General features: G+C 39.6%; 2 protein-coding genes across 5 annotated transcripts in view; one reads left to right on the forward strand and one right to left on the reverse strand.

Annotated features, from left to right (window-relative positions):
• Window positions 1–4,506: 4,506 nt before the first annotated feature.
• Window positions 4,507–4,968, reverse strand: LOC114093116 (profilin-2-like). Its single transcript, XM_027935832.1, has one exon. It carries the CDS (start codon window positions 4,966–4,968, stop codon window positions 4,507–4,509), a length of 462 nt encoding a protein of 153 aa, XP_027791633.1.
• A 5,504-nt stretch (window positions 4,969–10,472) lies between these two features.
• Window positions 10,473–15,204, forward strand: part of LOC114093088 (ankyrin repeat and SOCS box protein 12) — a 117,510-nt gene continuing 112,778 nt past the window's right edge. The window contains exon 1 of one of the 4 annotated variants that reach the window (XM_071606745.1): window positions 10,473–10,560. In XM_071606745.1, the coding sequence (XP_071462846.1) occupies window positions 10,537–10,560 (24 nt within the window). In that variant the 5' untranslated portion in view covers window positions 10,473–10,536. The remainder of the gene's footprint in view (window positions 10,561–15,204) is intronic. The other 3 variants (XM_027935782.3, XM_071606746.1, XM_027935783.3) reach the window with 3 other exon arrangements.

A 15,204-nucleotide genomic window follows, 5' to 3' on the forward strand; every position in this document is an offset into this window, starting at 1 on the left:
CCAAATTGTAGTTGTTACCCTTGAGTATTCTATTTCTCTAACACTCTTTATCCATTCCGTTCAAACATCCTTTCTGCTTTACTTTTAAAACAGTCAGAATCTGACTGTTTATTACCATCTCTCCTGTTACCACCCTAGTCTGTGCCACCACCATCTCTCACTTAGATTGTTTCTGTAGTAACTCTGGACTGGTCTCCCTGCTTCCTACCCCACCCCACAGTCTATTCTCAACATTGGTGTCATTAATACAGAAGTCAGATCATTTCACCACTCTTCTCAAAATTCTCCAAGGGCTACACAACTAATTTGGATTAAAAACTAAAGTCTTATAAGACCTTATAAGAACTAGCCCACACTTCGCTTTTCTCTGATCTCACTTCCCTACCATTCCCCCCTCCGCCTACCCATTCCACTCTAGTCTCAAATATATCAATCCTGCTTTCAACTCATAGTTTTTGTCCTTGCCTAGATACCATTCACCTAGATACACACATAACTTGCTTCCTGGCTTACTTCAGGTCTTTCTTTTAATGTTACATATAGGCATGGCACTCCTTAACTCTTTTATTTAATATTATAAAGCTCCCTCAATTCTGCTCCAGCACTCCTTGCCTCATTTTTCTGCTTTCTTTGCCTTTTCTTCTTTTTTGGCATTTATCATCTTCTGTGGCTTTTATTTATTTGGGGTATTGTCTGTTTCTCAAATAGAATGTAAGTTCCAGGGGACAGGGGTTTTTCCCTATTTTGTTCCCTATTTTGCTGTCACTATTGTACACTGTCTTACTGTAACTGCCTAGAGCAGTGCTTGAAATATAGTGGAAACTCAATAAATGTTTTAATGAATGAATACACTATCTAGTACCACTTACTACATTGCACTATAATTAAGTGCTATGAGAGAGATGTAAAGAACAAGCTGGGAGGTTCCAAGGCAGGAGGGAACTTCTCCCAATTGGGGAACAGTAAATATCCTTAGAAGAATGAGGGTCTGGGCCTAGAAAATGGGTATGGTATAGGCTTGAGATTGTTAGGAAATGGAGAGCGAATAGCAGGTTGTTTCTGAGAATACCATGGGACAAATAGTGAAGCATGTCTTGAAATGCTGAGGAGTTCAATGTGGCTAGACAGCAGGGTGCACGAGAAGAAATGTGTGTGCCAAAGCATCAGAGGAAGGCTAAGACTAGCTTCTGATGAGACCTTAATACTGCTGTGAGCACACTGAAACATCATGGGCTCACAGGGTGGATAGAAAAAGGAGAAGGGTTTTTCCAGCAAGACCCAAACTTCCCATTCTGGCCCCGAGCCTTCCCATGATGGCCTTCCCTAACGCCTTCTGGAAATAGGACAGCCTCATGGGTTTCTCTTCACATTCAGTTCAAGCTTATTTACACAAGGCTCATTCAATTCCCAGGGAAAAACTTCACCATAGCAACGGGCTGGGGCTGTGGCCTCGTCCAGCAGTGAAATGTTTCTCTCTGGAAAGGGCAGGATTTCTGCTGAGCAGCACCACCTGGGCTTCCTTCCCCTTTCCAGGCTCCCAGACCTGGGCCTAATTAAGTTTCTTGTTCAAGTGGACATTTGGGTGCTTTAGCTTGTCCTCTAATGATTTTCCCGAGCCCTTCTAATTAACTGAAAAGGCCATTTTTCATCACTTGCCCTATTTTATCTCTTTATTTGGGAGATCCAGGTTTCACAAAATAATGTCTAAGGCTCAATTATCTTAATTATTTGCTTTCTTTGCCTTCCATCTCTTCTGCCTCTCTTTCCCTTCAGGGATGTGTATTATGCCACATTGAGGCTCTCTCCAAGATGAAGGCTATGGTAAAGTCAATTCCACACTTAATTTTTTCCCTGCCTCATTGCCCCACCTCTATTTCAAGCTCCTTTTTTTCTAAACAGCTGCCAGTGTGAAAAAGCCTTAGGGGGCTTAGTTCACTACAAGCTCAATATGAGTCAGCAGTGTTATATGGCTGCCAAAAAAATAATGCAATTTAATCAGAAAGTGAGGGGATCCAGAAGGAGAATGGCAAGAGCTTTTTCTCTGCTTTGCTGCTTCGCCCTGGGAAGTAGCACCTGCTGCTTTACCACGGAGCTTGAGGATACTGCAGGTGGAGAGGGAAAGAGGCTGTATTGAGAGATTGCAGATACACTAGTCTCCTGACAGTTCCTCATCAGACCTGGCATGCTCTAGCATCAAGGCCTTTGAACAGTCTGCTCTCTGATTGAAATACTTCCTTTGGTTCTTGACATGGCTCACTCCCTTACTTCCTTGACTACTGAATAGATATCCTCTCTCTAGTGAGGCTGCCTCTAACCTAACTATTTAAAATTCTCCTTCCAATCAATCTCTATTTACTCATGCACTGCTTTGTTTGACTTCATAGCACTTATTTCCTCATAGATTATCTGTTTCTTTTAGTAGAATGTAAGTTCATTGTATGTGTTTTTGAGTATTTTGCCCACTGTTGTGTACAGAACAGTCCTTAACACACAGTGAAAGTTCAATACATATTTGAATGAACAAAAAACTCATTAATAGCACTTATTTCATTCTATTATAGGTTACCTTTTCATTTGTCTAATCCTCACTAGAACTTCTGTTTATGGGAAACCTCTTTTTCCTCTTTCTCGATGTTTTTATTAATTACCTAGTCATCACATGCCATGGTATATATTTGGTGGATAGATGTACTGACAGGGATGTTACAAAAAGGTATTATATATTGGATAAGGGTTGGCCCAGGCCTATGCAGCCCAATATAGTAGTCACTAGATACATGTGACGCTTGAGCAATTGAAATGAGACTTGTTTGAATTGAGATGTGTTATAAATGTAAAATACACACTGGATTTTGTTGAAGGCATGTTGAAGTAATAATGTTGTATGTACAGGCTAAATAAAATCATTCATAAATTATGTTCACCTATTTCTTTTTCTTTTTAAAATATGTCTACTAGAGAATTTAAAATTTCATATGCAACTAGCAGTGTATTGGTCAGCATTACTCTGGAGATTTTGACCATTTCCATATTTAAACTTTGACCTTGGGGCTGGGGTTGTGGCTCAGCAGTAGAGCGCTTGCCTAGCCCATATGAGTCCCTGGGTTCGATCCTCAGCACCACATAAAAATAAATAAATAAAATAAAGGCATTGTGTCCAAATACACCTAAAAATAAATATTAAAAAAACACCTTGGGCTGGGGATGTGGCTCAAGCGGTAACGCGCTCGCCTGGCATGTGCGGGGTGCTGGGTTCGATCCTAAGCACCACATAAAATAAAATAAAGATGTTGTGTCCACTGAAAACTGAAAAATAAATATTAAAAAATTCTCTCTCTCTCTCTCTCCTCTCTTTCTCTCTCTTTAAAAAAAAAAAAAAAAAAAACCTTGACCTTTACAAGTTTCTAAGGCATATGTGTGTGGGGAGTAGAGGTGGTTTCTTTAATTAACATAGGAGAGTGTTCTCTATATTCACTGCTTCTGGAGATGGGTAACAGAAATATTGAATAAGCACAATGGTCTGTTATTAAACCTCATCTTTCTCATTTCTGTCTTTTATCACTCCAGCTAGTCCCAGAGCTGCTAGCCACAAGCCAGTTTGAATAGTGAGATATTCTCACCTCTTTTCTTAGCTTGTGCTCACCCATGCTTCCCCTGACCAATGGTAGAGTGATGAACTAAAAACTGAAAGAAGAAAATCTAGCCACAGGCACCCTGGGTCATTCACACTCTGCAGAGGCCCCTTGGAAAATCCATTTCTGCTTGATAAGTGATTCTTTGCCTATAACCAATTCCTCTGGCAGAACCCCATGCTGGGATTCCAGGAAGTCAGTAGAGAAGGAAAGGACATTGTCTTCTAGGAGATTATATTTGAACTAAAAATAAAACTAATGTTTGTGAGAAAAGTTATAAAAGGATGTTGTTATGAAATATATGTTGCACAGAGAAATGGCCCAGATTGTTGGTGTGCTAAGAGTTCAAATAAGAGTCAGCACCAAGGTTTGTTGCAGTCAGAGAAAGAGGTAGTATTTCACAGAAGAGGTAGTACTTGAGTTGGTCATTGAAGGATGTGTGTAATGTTACTAAATCCTAGATTTCCATATTTGAAGGACCCTGAGAGACATACCACATTCTTCATTATATATATAAAGAAACTGAGGCCCAGAGATAGAGAGGAAGATCAGAGGTAAAGTTGGAATTGAAGCCAAGCTTTTCTAGTTCCCAGCCAACTACCCTTTCCACCAGGAACTAGGGAGGGATGGTGTTCAATGAGTAAAACATGTAAAACTCACAAAATAAAAGGTCTAGCAGCCCAAATGCCTGGAAGAACTATTCGTTCTCCAACTCACACTACTTCCCAAACACACACACACACACACACACATACACACACCCTTCAAACCAAAGGGATTTCCCTTTTTTCTTCAAGGACATGTTAACTTAGCAGGCAAAATAAATATCACTGAATTTGAATTGCAGGTCAAAAATCAACTAGTTTTTATTTAATTAGAAATGGGCCATGTGTTGAAAAATGGCCTCTCTGATGTAACCTGCCATCTCAAAAGCTTTGAGATTGAGAGGACCTCCTTCTGTTCCTTTTTGTCCCATCACCACAAGGTATACAGACTCAATCTGAACTACCGTCACTGCCTGGCTACCTCGACTCTGGCCTTTGGTGCGCAGGTCCATGGTATTGTTTCCTTCGGTATACAGATTATCTCGGATCAGTAAGCATTTGGTCCCCGCAAGGATGATTCCCTGAAGAAACAACTTCTCTCTATCCTCCTTTGTGAGTAAGGTCTCAATTTCTTCACGGGTCATTTGGGAAAAGTTCCCTTCAGGATAAGAAGCCAATAACCAGGGTGGAGAATTGGTGATAATTGCTGCATCACAGCACATCTCAGTCTGTAGGAAAAGACTGATGCAGTCCTGCCAGACCTCATCACTGATATCCCCTATGCACTGCATGATTCGAGAAAGCTGTCTCAGTAAGATGAATAAAGGCTTCCTAGAAAGTTGATCTTCAAAGAAGTTTGTTGGCAGTTGGCTCAAGTAGTCTGATCAGCTGAGATTGAAAGTAAAAAATCCAGTCTGTTTCTTATGGCCTCTTCCCCGAAGGAAAGTGGAGGAGGTCTTGATGACTTGTATAAAGTCGTGCTCCAGTTAACCTCTGCTGTGATGTACTAAGCCACCTCTGAAGCAGGAATGAGGTCACAAAACCTCTGTGACTTTTAAATCATCATCAACTACATCGACTCTAGCAGTAGCTTTTTTGGTCTACATCTATAGCTATCAAGGTAATAAGGCAAAGTACAACTGCTTGCTTCCCTTGTTACCACGGGAGTAGCAACCCCCAACAGGAAAGTTCTAGAAGTAGAACATAAGTGAGTAATAATTGATTTGGAATCTTGGATGTAAAGCAGGGCAGGTTAGATTTGCTGCAACAAATAGTGTTTCATATGTTGGCTAATCTTGCTGCTATCTGAGGTCTAGGTACAAAGTCAAAAATCCCACTGACTCACCAGTTCACAACTTCTTTTATCATAACCACAACAGCTTCTTACATGTTTATTTGAGTCCAGATTATTTCCCTCTAGTTTATCTTCTGGATCACACTAACTTTGAATTTAGAGTCATTAATTATTTTCAGTCATTCAGTACATTTCAAGGATTTTCTATGTGCCAAATATTTTTCTAGGCACTGGGGTACAGTAGTGAACAAAATAAGGATAAATCACTGTTCTCATGGAGAAATAAATGATGATACTGTTACCTTTTTCACTGAAAATATTTATGAATGTGATACTTTTTTCTTTCAGGTTTTTTCACACATTACTAGGTTTCCTACTCCTGTGGGTGTCTATTCTAACTCATAGGTTTCCTGCAACCTTTGGAAATTCTCTATTCTTCAGTGACTAATGTTGACACTGGTAAACATCTGGGATACCTCTTAAAATTCATTTACTGAACAAATATTTATTGAGTACTTACTCTGTGTGCCAGGCCTGTTCTAGACTTTGGAGATCTAGGACTGAACAAGAAGTCCCTGCCTTCAGGGAACAGACATAGTAGAGGATATATAGATAGATGACACATATGTTTATAATATATCAGATGATATTGATAAATATGAAGAAAAAGGATTAGGAAAGTAGAAAATGTTGGAGAAGTGCTGCTGGTTTTATTTTATATAAGATGAGGATATAGTGACATTTGATCAGAGATCTGACAGAGATGAGGGAGTGAACAAGTAGATATCTTGAGGAAGAGTATTCTAGGTGGAGGAAATAACAAATGTAAAGGGCCTGGGTCAGGAACAGGTCTGGTATATTTAAGAAACAATGGGGTAAGTATGACTTGAGCAGAGAGAGAAAAGAAGGGTGATAGAAGATGTGTCTAGAGAAGTATAAAGTTGGGCATCATAGACCATGATTAAAGGTTTGGTTTTGACTTTGAGTTGGGGAGCCATCAGAAGGTTTTGAACAAAAGAGTGGCATCATTCTATACTATAGAGTAGAAGATGCCATGTAAAGAATAGATTGTAGGGGGACAAGACCAAAACATGGAGAATAGTTAAGGAGACTGTGGCAATAATCCAGACAAAAGATACAAAAGATATGAAAGGTTGGGGCCAGGATACAGGAGTGAGAAATGGTTAGATCTGGAAAATATTTCAAAGGAGGAGATGATAGAATTTGATGATTGAGGCAGATGATATGAGAGAAAGAGGAAGCCAGCAAGGCATTTGGCCTGAACAACTGTTACATGGTTTGAATATTTGTGTTCCCTCTAAAATTCATGTTGAACCATAATCTAATTCTCAATTCAACAGTATTGAGATGGTGACTTTAGGAGGTGATTAGGTCAAGAGGGCTCCACCCTTATGGATGGGATTAGTGACTTATAAAATGGCTGAAGGCAATTATTTAGTTCCTTTTTGTCCTTCCATTTCTTCCACTACATAAGGACATAGCATTCAAGACACCATTTTGGAAGCACATACAATGGTCTTCACCAGACATGGAATCAGCTGGCACCCTAATCTTGGACTTCCAGCTTCCAGAACTATGATACAAATTTATGTTCTGTTCTTTATAAATTACCCAGTCTAGGATATTGTGTTAGAGTTGTACAAACAAACTAGACAAACTGGAAGGATGTGGTTTCTGTTTCCTAGATGAGAAATACTATCCAAATAGAATTGACAAAGCAGGTAGAAACCAAAAGTTCTATTTTGGACATGGTTAATTTGAGTGAGATATCTCTTAAGACATGTAAGTAGACATGTCAGTACTCTGTTAGATAATATGTAAATTTAGACTTCAGGGAACAGATTAGGACTAAAGATAAATTTTTGGAAGTTTTTCATGAATACATGCTATTTAAAGTCATAGGACTAGATGACAATATCCAGAGAATAAATGTCAATAGAGAAGACAACCAATGTCTGAGTCCTGGCAGCATTTCAACATGTAGAGACAAATAAGATGAGAGGAAAGAGTAAAGCAGATTGGAAAAGAGAGGTCTGAAAAGTAGGAGAGAGACAGTGGTGTCCCTGAAACTAAAAGAAGAAAATGTATCAAAGAGAAAAGAACAATTGAATACTGCTGAGAAAAAGAGCATTAAGGATTGACCAATTCATTTGGGGGGGTGGTGTACCAGGGATTGAACTCAGGGGCTCTTAACCATTAAGCCATATCCTCAGCTCTTATTATTTTATTTTTATTATGAGACAGGGTCTTACTAAGTTGCTTAGGGCTTTGCTAAGTTGTTGAGACTGGCTTTGAAATTGTGATCCTCCTGGCTCAACCTCTGATGTTTCTGAGAGTATAAGTGTGCACCACCTCACCAGCTGCCCAATGAATTTTTCAATGAGGAGATTATTAACACCTTGACAAGAGCCATTTGGTAGAATGGTGGCAAAGCCTAATTAGAGTGGTTTCAAAAGAGAACAGGAGGAGAAGAAGGAAAAAATGGGTCATAGAATGAATATAGATAGATCTTTTGAGGAGTTTGGGTATAAATTACAACAGAAAAATGGAAGAATGGTAAGTGGGGCACAAGAAATGGTAAGTGGGTCAAGAAAGAGCCTTTTTAAGACTGGAGATATTATGACATGTTTTATGCTAATGGAAACTATCTGGTAAGTTGAAAACATTCTGTATAAAGGAAAAGGACACCTGAGAAGGTGAGGGAAGATGAAACTCCAGCGGACAAAAGGATGGGTTATCTTAGGTAGGTTCAGGAAAAATTGATTCCTTGAAGACAAGTGATAGCCAGGTGTGGTAGTACACTCCTGTAATCATAGGAGCTTGAGAGGCTGAGGCAGGAGAATCACAAGTTCAAAGCTAAGTTCAGCAAATTTGTCTCACTAAGAAACTTAGTGAGACCCTGTCTCAAAATAAAAAGGGTTGGGGATGTGGCTCAGGGGTTCAAGTGCCCCTGGGTTCAATCCCCAGTATCAAAAAAAGAAAGAAAGAAAGAAAAAGAAAAAGAAAGAAAGAAAAGGTTATATGAGTTCACATGCAGGGCAGCAAGCAAATTGATTGTGAGGGGATATGGAAGTTGACTTTTGATAGTTTTTATTCTATCAGTGAACTAGGAAGTAAGAAAAAAATTCTGAGAGAGGAGAAAATATGTTCGGTGATGAAGTCGAAGGAAGGGAACATAACCACCAATCTTCATTATGCCCTTTGTTACATTACTGCCATCTCATATATGTGACCTCTTTGAAGCCTCCAAAGAACTTAATGAGAAAGGGTTATAGATTAGAAAACCAAGGCTGAGAGAGGTTGTGTAATTTGTCCAGAGTCATGTGTCATTAGGAAATAGCACACCCAACATTTGAACATTGTCTGACTTAGAGTCCACACACTCTTCTCACTATCCCAAACAGCACAGAAATAGGTTTAGAGTCTGAACAACTGGGTATATGGCAGTAGAAATGGGGAAAACTTGAGAAAGAACATGTGAAGAAGAAGGCAGGGGGCAGGAGGAGGGTATGAAAGACAAAAAGTTTATTTGGGGCCACAATGCCTTTAATGTGGTAGCAGTAACACAAGTGGAACTCTCAGGTAATAGTTGGAAGTTCTAAATTTGAACTCAGAATAAAGGTAACAAGACTTGAAATGTTAAGTTGAGAGTCCTCTTTCAGTTATAAGAAGTGAACTTGTGGAAGACATCAAAATTACAAAGAAAAGACATCAAAATTACAAAGCCAGAGAAGTAGTTTAAAAGGGACTAAGAGGATTTGGGAGGGAGGCAAAGAAGGAAGAAGAGTTAGAGATGCAGGCAGTGAGTCTGCTTTATAATAAAGGCCAAGGGAAGAAAAAATGTCAAAATAGTATATGAACCAATAGTTCAAAATGCTGCAAAACAAATGCAGAATAAGCACTGAGAAGAGCTGTTGGATTTAGCAACAGGTATTGAGGATGGTATAAACAAGTCAACTGAAGGGGATTGTTAGAAAGCCACGAGTTTGTTATAAAGAAATAGAGGTGATAATAAATAGTTGATTCTTTTGAGGTGTTTGGCATTAAAATGACTAAAAGTAATGGAATAACCATTTAAGGGAAAATATGGCTGTGAATTGAGGTAAAGGTTTTTAGGTTAGGGATGAAGATGAAATGTGATAAATGAGAAGTTTAGCTAGCAAGAGTACTCAAAGAAGAAAGAAGTCACCAGGTAAGGAATGTGAGATTGCAAACAATAATACTGCAATAGTAGAGCTAGAAATGACCCTGGAGACAGGGCCAGTTTTTTCATTGTAACTTTGAATGAATTAAGGCTCAGTGAGGTGACATGAGTTGCCCAAGGTTGCACAGCAAGTTGGTGGCAGCCCTGAAAGGAGTAAAACCCAGGTTTTTCAACTCCAAGACTGTTCTTTATTCTATCACAAATTGGATTCAGAGCATACCATTGAGGGCCTATACTTGTCAGCCTTTCATATGAGAACTGGTCCAGTGGACCCTTGGTCCTCTTCCCACCTCTGTGATGGTATAATTTATAAGACTACTGCAGTAGTCTAGGTCTTAACTAGGTTGGTGACAGTAGATATGAAGGAGGATATGTAGAGCAGCATATGCCTCTCCATCTTTCAAAATATATTCTACAGTGCTAGAAAGCTCTTCAGAAATACAGACAGAATCATGGGACAGCCTGTGCTAGCTCTGTAAGGTGCCATCACTAAAACATTAGTGGAGTGAAATCGGTGTTCAGAGTCCTGATAGCATCAAGGAGTGTGAGTTGGGTCTTAAGAATTGGAGCAAACCTTGAACCTGAACTAGCATAATCAACTCCGGGAAGAAAAGGGCGTTTGCCAGAAAGCAAGATGGCGGTAGTGGCGATGGGCGAAATATCGCGATAGGAGAATCCGTGAGAGTTTGAGCCAAAACTGTTAGGGCGCGGGGCGGGCGGGGGGGAGGAGGAGGTAGAAGCTGTTGGGCTAGTAGGTGGCAGAAGCAGAGGCTGTGGTGGCGGTGGCGGCGGGGGCTGTAGCAGCAGCACTGAGGGATTCAGCTGGCGGGAACTATTATCATGGACCATATCACAGTGCCCAAGGTAAGGTGAAGAGTTAATCAAGGCTGGCAGCCACCGGGTCTTTCTCGGTGTTCAGCTGGAAGCTCGGGCACACCCCCTCAGCCTTCTCTGAGTGCTCTTTGACGCCCCCATCCCGCTCCAGGATCTGTGTTCTCTTTTGCAGTCCACACCCCCTTTCAACCAAACTTAGCCTTCTCCTCAAGGTCCACCATGGGGTGGCAGCGGAGCTGGAAGCGGTGGTCTGCGCCACTGTACCCACACGCCACCAACCCGCATTCTCCGACCCCAGCTCCTCTCCGAACCCCAGCCGGTACATCTTCCTCACCTTTCCTCCAGCTGCTTATATTCGCAGCGCTTGCAATCTCCTTTCAGGAGTACCCCACTTAGCATCGCCTCCTGAAGAGTTACTTCCTTTATCCAGCGTTTCCCTACTTTCCTCTTGGCTCCCCCTGCCCCTAACCTTCGATGGTTACCCGGACTCCTATCCCGGCTCCAGCTCTGTCAAGCGTGTGTTGGTTTGGGGGGGGGCGGGGGGCGATAGCATCTCTCTAGCCCTAGCGGGTCAATGGGAAAGGAAGCGGGGTGGAGCAGAGTGGACCTGGCCCTACTCAGCGGAAAGAGAAACCCAAGAGGTGGTATTACTAGGCCAGTTGGCACCTGTTTATAGCCAGCCCACAATTAGAGCTGCTTTGGCTGCTTTTTCTTTCATCTTTTCAGAATCTACTTTCTCCCTTCCCAACGCCAATCCCTTTCTATTTCAAGTCTACCTCCCTCCTGACACTTTTCTTCTCCTAGATGAGGAACAGTGAAGAGTTCACAACTAATCTGTGGTGTTTTTTTTTTTTTTTTTTTTCCTGTCGGATTGTAACAAACATGGCCTAGGCTAACTGAAGTTCACATACAAGTCTAGCATATCTTAATGGGAAGACTATGAATTTTGAAGCCAGGATACTGAAGTTACAGTGCTGGTTCTTCCAAATACAAGCTGATAACTTTGTGCAAATTATTAATCTCTCTTTCATGGAAATTCTTGACTTTCTTTATCTACCAAACAAAGATAACCCAGCTTGCCCTGCTCTCTTCACGATTGGGAGAATTAAATAAATGGATGCTTGTGAAAGATTTTTTTGTAACTAATAGTATTCTGCCCACTTGTTGGCTTCAGACCTTGATGGGCAAAGTAATAAATACGCCTTCAAACCTCCCCCTCCTGATGCCCTCTTCTTCAGGGCCCTTCTCTGTGGAAAATAACCACATACTCTTGTAGCAGCCAGACTTACCTTTTTCTGGGTCCCTTTCTTTCCAGGTCGTTTCATTTATACAGTTTCCCTGGCATGGTACAGACCTGCTATCCTGACTTTTCCTCCCAGACGACCTAAGCCTGGGTCACTCTACTTGCCCAGTTCAAAATCAGCTTACCTGAACACATTTTTCCCCCTATTGATCAGGGGAAGAAGGGAAGGCAGAACTGCCCTTTTCCTTAAGTGTTAAAATATTAAAATCTGCCTGCTGGTAATTAAAGCTATAAACTAGGCTGGCTGTGTGATATTTGGAAGAGAGAATAAACCATTAACTGACCCATGGGGGAATAATGACAACAGATGACATATATTGAGTATTTAACCATGTGAGAAGCACTGTGGTAAATGTTTCACATGAAGCAGGTCTTCCATTTTTACAGAAAGCTACAATAAATATTATTATTATTATTATTATTATTATTATTATTATTATTATTTCCATATTATAGATAAGGAAACTGAGACCTAGTATAGGTAGGAGTGCTCAGTTTCAGACTAGTGTGAGGATGGAATTCATGCTCCAGAAAACTTGAATTGATATCATGCCAGACTCCATTTGTACTGTATGAATGGTGTTGTGTGTTTTGAAATATTTATAAAACTCCAAAATGAAGACTTAATTCTTTTAAAAAAATTGACAGGGGCTGGGGATGTGGCTCAAGCTGTAGCGCGCTGGCATGGCATGCGCAGGGTCCTGGGTTCGATCCTCAGCAACACATAAAAACAAAATAAAGATGTTGTGTCCACCGGAAACTAAAAAAAAAAAAAAAAAAAACTCTCTCTCTCTCTCTCTCTCTCAAAAAAAAATTGACATTCTTTTGGTGCTACAGAAGTGTGAGTCTACAGGTTGAAGCATATTGCCATCATCCTGGTTTTTCTTTTCCTAAGGTTCTGGAAAGGATTAGGGTTGGACTAATGGCTAGGGTTTAAAGTGTCCTTCTTCTTGTTAAATTACTGTTTCACAAAAGGGAGAAATGTCTGTCTTGTCTTTTTCAGGACACAGAGATAATTATAAGAGTTTATCAGTCATTAGTTCTGCATATCAGGTGTAAAAATGACTTATTTTTGGCTCTTGAGCTGTTTTTCCTCTAAAGCAGATTTAAAAATGTGTTGAAGTGCAGCATGTATGTATGTGTGTGTGTGTGACACACACACACACACTAATGTATTCATAGGTAAGTTCATAGAAGTTTATAGTTACGTAAATGTTTACAAATTGGACATACCCAGATAACTAGCTCCAAGATCAAGAAACACATTCCAGTCTCTAGTTATTACCCTACCCAAGTGTGAACTTGTTGAGAGCCACAGCCGAAGGGGCCCCAGCAAACTTCCAGCTGCCAGCAAACTTCCGGCTGATGATTGCTTTGTGATAGGATATGCTAGGTTTTCCCTTCTTTGTACTTAATTTAAATAGATTCATAGGATACATGTACTTTTTGTGTCTTTTACTGAACATTATTTGAAAGATTTGTCCATATTATTCCTTGTAGTTATCTCATTGCTGTATAGAATTGTTTTGTTAATATGCTATATGTGATTTATCTATTTGTTGATAAGGAATTTTTAGATCTTTAGTACATTCTTTTGCTGGCTATAATTATGCATTTTTCTTGGGTTATGTGTATGAGTCAGATTTCTAGGTCATAGAATATTCATATATTCAGCTAGATACTACCAATTTATACTCCTACCACCTATGGATGAAAAAGGAACTGTCTTTTAAAGTTGCATTTTAGGGTTCCTGACCATTATGAAAACAACTCAGGCCTACCCTAAGGTTCAGTGTCTTTCCTGTATGAATCAGAGTTTGTTCTTTGTAGTTTTCCCTACCCTCATTACATCTGTGTCACTTAGCACCTGGAATTCTTAGTTATCTCTCCTTTTTGGAATGAAAACTTATTAATTAGGATTTTTCAGTTAATATTTATTGAGATTCTAAGAAAATATACTGTGATTGTGTTTTGGAGCTAGATCATCTGAATTCATATCTCAGTCTGCTACCTAACTAGCTTTGTGATTTGGCAAGTAGGTAATCTCTCTGTGCCTCAATTTCTTCATTTGTAAATTTTGGGTGATGATAGTACTATCTTACCAGGCTGTTATAAAAATTGATGAGTTAATGTTTGTGAAAATGCTTAGAACAGTGCATGGCACATTGTAGATACTTAATTTAGCTACTAATTACTATATTATCATTATTAGTTGTTATTCAGAACCTACATTGGGAGTTGTTAAAAATACATACCTGGCTTAGATGTAGCATCTGCCCTCTCAACTTTCTTAGTGAAATGAGGTGATGAGATGCCAAGCATAAGATCCAGGAATGAAAGTGAGAACTTTCATGAGAAGGACAAATGAAATAGGTTTGGAATTTAAAGGAAAATAAGGTCCAGCTCCATATGAGTGTGAAATGACGAAAAGTTTATGGAACGTATGGCATTTTAGCTGAGTCTGAATAAGAGATTTGGGAGGTGAGGACTCCCTGCCAGGGGAATGGTAAGGTTACAAACTCAGAAGCAGCTAACGTTTTAAGGCAAGGGGGTAAGAGGCACTTGAAGAAGGAATTGAGTTAGAGGGATAGGTTTTGTAGATTGTAAAAGACCTTGAATGTTACAATGAGGAATTTGAACTTGGCTTTGATTTTTGTATAACTTAATTTTAGATCTGTCTTTCATTACAAAGCACCTCAGATTCATTTAAGAAAGAGGCAGCATCAAAATAAATAAAGTTGAAGCTGGCTAAAGAAGTGTTTTTCATTATTAAGGAAATGAGATTCCTGGAGGTGAGAATTTTGCTTCCCTTCTAGTTCTCAAAAGTCCAAATCCAGTTGGTTTCATTTGATCTACTATTCTGTAGACATTGGAATACCTTTCCTTACCACCAAAACTTTGACTTTACTTAGTACTTGGGAAACCTCCAACTAAGTAATTACTCCTAGAAACCAATGGGATTTGTTTAAGGGGTATATCTTTTTACATAGCATGTGTAGTTTTGTGGTATAATGCTTAAGTGTATTAAAAAGATTTTTAAAATGCATTCTAAAGACATTTTCATTATTTGAGAAGCTGATATTAGACTGTCAGAATACCTGCGTTCTGCCCCCGGTTGTGTGACCTCAGATTGCTTTTTTTTTCTTTAACCTCTTTTGGCTTTATTTTCCTTATGGGTGAAATAAAAATAGCTAACATTTACAGAGCTACCAAATGCCAGATAATATTCTCATTTCTTTAAATATTATTATATCCCCATTTTATCCTCACAGCAGTACTGTTATTGTCTTCATTTTAAGAATCTTTTTTTTTTTTCTTTTTTTTGTGCTGGGGATCAAACCCAGACCCATGTACTCTAGGCAAGTGCTGTG

Source organism: Marmota flaviventris, chromosome X, assembly GCF_047511675.1.
Source record: "Marmota flaviventris isolate mMarFla1 chromosome X, mMarFla1.hap1, whole genome shotgun sequence".
Lineage (NCBI taxonomy): Eukaryota > Metazoa > Chordata > Mammalia > Rodentia > Sciuridae > Marmota > Marmota flaviventris.